Genomic DNA, 6,490 nt, shown 5'->3' with positions numbered 1-6,490 from the left:
TGCAGATGGAGACTACAGCCATGAAATTAAAAGACGCTTACTCCTTGGAAGGAAAGTTATGACCAAAATAGACAGCATATTAAAAAGCAGAGATGTTACTTTGCCAACAAAGGTCTGTCTAGTCAAGGCTATGGTTTTTTCAGTAGTCATGTATGGATGTAGAGTTGGACTATAAAGAAAGCTGAACACCTAAGAATTGATGCTTTTGAACTGTGGTGTTGGAGAAGATTCTTGAGAGTCCCTTGGACTGCAAGGAGATCCAACCAGTCCATCCAAAAGGAGATCAGTCCTGGGTGTTCATTGGAAGGACTGATGTTGAGCTGAAACTCCAATACTTTGGCCACTTGATGCAAAGAGCTGTCTCATTTGAAAAGACCCTGATATTGGGAAAGATTGAGGGCAGGAGGAGAAGGGTATGACAGAGGATGAGATGGTTGGATGGCATCACTAACTCAGTGGACATAAGTTTGTGTAAACTCCGGGAGTTGGTGATGGACAGGGAGACCAGGCGTGCTGCAGTCCATGGTATCTCAAAGAGTCGGACAAGACTGAGTGATGAATTGAACTGAAAGCCTGATGCAGTATTTTCTATATTGGATTCCCTCAATAGTTTTAAAGATATGAGTCTAACTTGCCTACTTTTAAAGATTCTGGAGTAATAATAAAGCAGGTAATTTGTTATACCACTTTATTCTTCATTCTAAGCTAAAGCAAATTTACTAAAAATCCTCAATCTTTTCAACAGTTATGCTGGAAAATATTAATTTTTCAGAAATATTTGCTTTTCTTAAAATTCTCTGTAACCCTGTAAGCTGTTTTCACTATTTCAGACACTGTGTATTCAAACTTCCAATTTCCTCCTTATATTAATATCTATTCTTTGTTTCTTATGGCATCTTCAAGAATATGACTCATTATGTTTCTTAGCTATAAAGAACAGTTTTTTATTTTAGGTTTGAAATACTGGTGATAAATTCACTTTGATTTTTTCTGGAAATTTCTGTTTTACTTTTTAAAAGTTTGATATATAACACATTACAATGAGGGCACTTCACCAGGTCTTCCTGTTTCCCATAGCACTGATAAGAATCTCTTGTATACAGTTTTTTTTTTTTTTAAGGTATACCTATGTTACTTGTGATAATATACCTAAGATTTTAATTGCTGATCATGCAGTGTATTTTACAAAGTACATGTACCAATTACACTCCTGTGGAGAGTGTATAAGAATTCCAGTTTTTTGCCATCTCATTTGGACTCTTTGTGGGTGCCTACATGTCTGTTTGCAGTCATATGTTATTTTCATATACTTCAGTTCAGTCACTCAGTTGTGTCCGACTCTTTGCGACCCCATGAATTGCAGCATGCCAGGCCTCCCTGTCCTTCACCAACTCCTGGAGTTCACTCAGACTCGCGTCCATCGAGTCAGTGATGCCATCCAGCCATCTCATCCTCGGTCGTCCCCTTCTCCTCCTGCCCCCAATCCCTCCCAGCATCAGAGTCTTTTCCAATGAGTCAACTCTTTGCATGAGGTGGCCAAAGTACTGGAGCTTCAGCTTTACCATCATTCCTTCCAAAGGAATCCCAGGGTTGATCTCCTTCAGAACGGACTGGTTGGATCTCCTTGCAGTCCAAGGGAATCTCAAGAGTCTTCTCCAACACCACAGTTCAAACGCATCAGTTCTTCGGTGCTCAGCCTTCTTCACAGTCCAACTCTCACATCCATACACGACCACTGGAAAAACCATAGCCTTGACTAGACGGACCTTCGTAGGCAAAGGAATGTCTCTGCTTTTGAATATACTATCTAGGTTGGTCATAACTTTTCTTCCAAGGAGTAAGCGTCTTTTAATTTCATGGCTGCAATCACCATCTGCAGTGATTTTGGAGCCCCCCAAAATAAAGTCTGACACTGTTTCCACTGTTTCCCCATCTATTTCCCACGAAGTGATGGGACTGGATGCCATGATCTTCGTTTTCTGAATATTGAGCTTTAAGCCAACTTTTTCCACTCTCCTCTTTCACTCTCATCAAGAGGCTTTTTAGCTCCTCTTCACTTTCAGCCATAAGAGTGGTGTCATCTGCATATCTGAGGTTTTTAATATTTCTCCCAGCAATCTTGATTCCAGCTTGTGTTTCTTCCAGCCCAGCATTTCTCGTGATGTACTCTGCATATAAGTTAAATAAGCAGGGTGACAATATACAGCCTTGACGTACTCCTTTTCCTATTTGGAACCAGTCTGTTATTCCATGTCTAGTTCTAACTGTTGCTTCCTGGCCTGCATACAGATTTCTCAAGAGGCAGGTCAGGTGGTCTGGTATTCCCATCTCTTTCAGAATTTTCCACAGTTTCTTGTGATCCACACAGTCAAAGGCTTTGGCATAGTCAATACTTAGTTCCCAAATATATATTTATTTGGCCAGACCATGCATAAGGCATGCAGGATCTTAGTTCCCTGACCATGGATTGAACCCTGGGCCCTCAGCAATGAAATTACAGCATCTTAACCATGGGACCACCAGGGAAGTCCCAAAATATTTATTTATGTGAGGTACATGTTGAAGATTATTTGCTCATTTTCTTTGCTTTTCAAATCAGTTTTATTTGGATATAAATTATATAAAATGAAATGCATCCATTTTAACTGTAAAATTTGAGACATTTTGAAAAATATAGCCATCCAAGTAATTACCATACCACAAGATATATAATGTCTCCCAAATCCCCAAAGCATTCCCTCATCTTGCTTCCAGACAGTATATAGCTCATTTGATCTCATTTAATCATTGACCTGCGTTTTTTCGCTACAGGTTTGTTTTTCCTTTTCTAGAGTGTTAAATTTAGGGAACACAGCATGTACTGTTTTGTGTCTGATATCTTTCACTCAACATAATGTTTTTGAAATTTTCTATTTTATTTGTTTTAGCAGTTTATACCTTTGCACAGTTGAGTAGTTTTTTAATTGTATGAATAAACTAAAATATGTTTCTGTTTTTTATTTAAATTTTTTTTACTTTAAAATATTGTATTGGTTTGCCATACATCAACATGAATGAATTCTCTGTTTTTTTTAAACAAGTATTTGACATATTTGCAATTTTGAGCTCTATGAGTCAAGTGGCTACAAAAAAACATGTATATCATTTTGGGGGATGTCGATTTCCATTTTTCTTGGGTAAATAGGAGAGTAATAGCTGAGACATAGGGAAACTATGTTTAACTTTTTAGAACCTGCCAGAATGTTTTCCCAAGCAGTTGTATCACTTCACATATGCCCACCAGCACTGAATGATAGTTCCAGTTGCTCTCTGTCCTTGTGACTTACATTGTCAGCCTATATCCTAATAGTGGCCATTAGAGTGAATGTTTGACTCATTTCAATTTGCATATTCTAATGATAATGATTTTGAGCTTCTTTCCAAGTTCCTATTGACTATTCATGTAATTCCTTTATGAAGTGTCTAGTAAGTTTTCTTGTCATTTTTATCTGGTAATTATCATTTACCTGGTAATTATAATTTATCTGGTAACTATAGTGCTGGCTTAAACTCATAATTCGAAAGACTAAGAGCGTGGCATCCGGTCCCATCACTTCATGCAAATAGATGGGGAAACAATAGAAAGAGTGACAGATTTATTTTCTTGGGCTCCCAAATCACTGTGGATTGTAATTAAAAGATGTTTGCTTCTTGGAAGAAAAGCTATGGCAAATCTAGACAGTGTGCTAAAAAGCTGAGATATCACTTTGCCAACAAATGTCTGGATAGTCAAAGCTATGGTTTTTCTAGTAGTTACGTGACACGAGAGTTGCATCATAAAGCTGAAGAATTGACTCTTTTGAACTGTGGTGCTGGAGGAGACTCTTGAGAGTCCCTTGGACTGCAAGGAGGTCAAATCAGTCAGTCCTAAAGGAAATAAACCCTGAAAATTCACTGGTTGTATTGATACTGAAGCTGAAGCTCGAACACTTTGGCCACCTGATGCAAAGAGCTGATTTGAAAAGGCCCTGATCCTGGGAAGGATTGAAGGCAGGAGAAGGGGGCTATGAAGGATGAGGTGGTTGGATGACATCATTGACTCAATGGTCATGGGTTTGAGTCAACTCCAGGAGATGATGAAGGACAGGGAAGCTTAGCATGCTACAGTCCATGGGGTCACAGAGCTGGACACAACTTAGTGACTGAACAAAAACAACAATTATCATTGAGCTTTGATAGCAAATTGTTAAGGATGTTTGCATGTGTCATCATAAGGAGTGTTGATCTACAATTTTATTTTTGTAATTTCTTGGCCTGCTATTTGTATCGTTTATATGGATTTCATAAAGATTGAAAGTGTTATCTTTTGTGTGTTCTGTAACAATTCTGATAGAATGTGTTATTTATCTTTTTGATAGTATTCATCCACATGATTTTGAGTCAACATGATTTTGGAGTTTTCTTTGTGAAAAGATTTTTAGATATTAATTTAATTTCTGAAACAGAAAGAAAGGTACTAAAAGAAAGATTCTTTATTTATTTTTGAGTTAGGTTTGTAATATTTATCTTTCAAGTAACTTATATTTCATCTAAGATGTTAACAATATTGGTTTAACATTGCCAATAATCATCTCTTATTAATATGTTAACATCTAGAAGCTCAACAGACTGACCATAACTAGACATATTGTGGTGATGATTTTACCATGTATAACAGTATGGAGTCACTGTGCATTTGAAGGTAATAAATAGAGTATATCAATTATAATTCTAAAAAAGGAAAGACTTCTCTATGCCAATAATATATAATACCTGGGAATATAATTTAAAAGAAGTAAAAGGAATGACTTAAACATGGTAAGTCTGGTTAAAGAATTATAAGTGATATATTTTGTTCTTCATAGAGCAATGTTCAATAATTAGTTCTTCAGTAAATGAATGGAAGGGAAAATTAATGATTAAGTGGCTCTGAAGTCAAGCTGATTGGTCTACAAGCTAAAAAAATATGAAATTCTCTCTTAAATTTGTGAAAATGAGATAGATGTGCACCTTTGGAGCTGGCTTATTGACAGGTACACTTTACTTTCTTAAGAGAAATGCAATTTTTTTGAGTGAGTCATCAAAGGCTTGTTTAACTTGCTTATTCCTCAGAGTATATATAAAAGGATTCAACATTGGTGATATGGAAGAAATAAGTAGTGATACACCTTTGTTAATATTTACCTCTTCTTTTGCAGATGGCTTGATATAGATGAAAATGCAACTGCCATAAGAGATGGAAAGTACAATCATGTGGGAAGAACATGTAGAAAAAGCTTTTTTTCTTTGTTGAAGAGAAGGGAATTTTAGAATTGTCCTTATGATGTAAATGTAGGAGAGAACTACACAAAGAAGAGTGATGATGAGGATCAGTACGGAACAGGCTATAACCATCTGCTCAATTAACCATGTGTCTGAGCATGAGATCTTCAGGAGAGGTGATACATCACAGGCAAAATGGTCAATGATGTTTGAATCACAGAATTCCAGATGAAAATCTAAGCCGAGTGGTGGGAGGATAGTCATAAGTGCTGCCATCCAGCAGCAGATGACCATTGTTTTGCACAGTTTGTTACTCATGATGGTCATATAATGCAAGGGTTTGCAGATGGCCACATAGCGATCATATGACATGGCTGCCAAGAGAAAAAATTCAGTTACCCCAAAGAGATCGGTTAAAAATAGTTGTATGAAACATGCCTTATAGGTAATCACTCTGTCCCCAGTTGATATATTGTAGAGGAATCTTGGAATACAGGTAGTTGTAAACAAGATTTCTAAGAAAGAGAAATTTTGGAGAAAAAAATACATGGGCGTTTTAAGGTGAGGATCCATCAAGGTTAGGGTAATGATGGTCAGATTTCCAGTTATACTCGAAATGTAGGTGATAAATAGAAAAATAAAGAGCAAAATCTGCAACTGAGGATCGTTTGTTAGTCCCAGAAGGATGAACACAGTTACTGCGGTGTGATTTCTCATTATTGACTCCTTGACTTTGCCAAACCCACCTGTAAATGTCAGAGAGATTTGAACTGCAGAATTCAATGATGAAAACAGCCAATGATGAGAACTGTCTTGGTTATTTGAGTCATCCAATATCCATGGGTTTTACTTATTGATGTAAGGAATACATTTCTTGTTTTACATGAGCTGAGTTTCCCCATCTATTTGTACCTAATGATCAAGTGAAACTTTCAAATATGTTTTAGTTGCTGAATTGCAACCTAACTTTTCTTTTAGTAAACTCCAAAATTAATTCATAATTAATTAAGGATTTAACTTTTAGCCTGGGTGGTATAGTAATTACATTAATTTTTCGTTTTGTATATTATAGATCTTTTTATATGGCCAAATGTTTCCTTTAACTCATAAGTAAATAAAAAAATATTAACTTCAATCTCATTCTTTTGCTTTAGAATTTGGGAAATATTAAAATCCTAAAATAAAATTTTGTATGCTCACTCAGTCGTGT

At 36.4% G+C, this 6,490-nt stretch overlaps 1 protein-coding gene across 1 annotated transcript; it reads right to left on the bottom strand.

Moving 5' to 3' along the window:
* Positions 1-5,058: 5,058 nt before the first annotated feature.
* LOC120857375 (olfactory receptor 6C68-like) lies at positions 5,059-5,997 on the bottom strand. The gene has a single exon (XM_040232820.1). It carries the CDS (start codon positions 5,995-5,997, stop codon positions 5,059-5,061), a length of 939 nt encoding a protein of 312 aa, XP_040088754.1.
* Between the last annotated feature and the right edge of the window lie 493 nt (positions 5,998-6,490).

Source organism: Oryx dammah, unplaced genomic scaffold (genome assembly GCF_014754425.2).
Source record: "Oryx dammah isolate SB20612 unplaced genomic scaffold, SCBI_Odam_1.1 HiC_scaffold_29, whole genome shotgun sequence".
NCBI lineage: Eukaryota > Metazoa > Chordata > Mammalia > Artiodactyla > Bovidae > Oryx > Oryx dammah.
The sequence above is the reverse complement of the archived record's forward strand: the minus strand, read 5'-3'. Positions and strand labels throughout refer to the sequence as shown.

What these genes read in the sequence shown, in the direction of transcription:
- LOC120857375 (XM_040232820.1), bottom strand. Translation starts at nt 5,997, where the DNA reads ATGAGAAATCACACCGCAGTAACTGTGTTCATCCTTCTGGGACTAACA.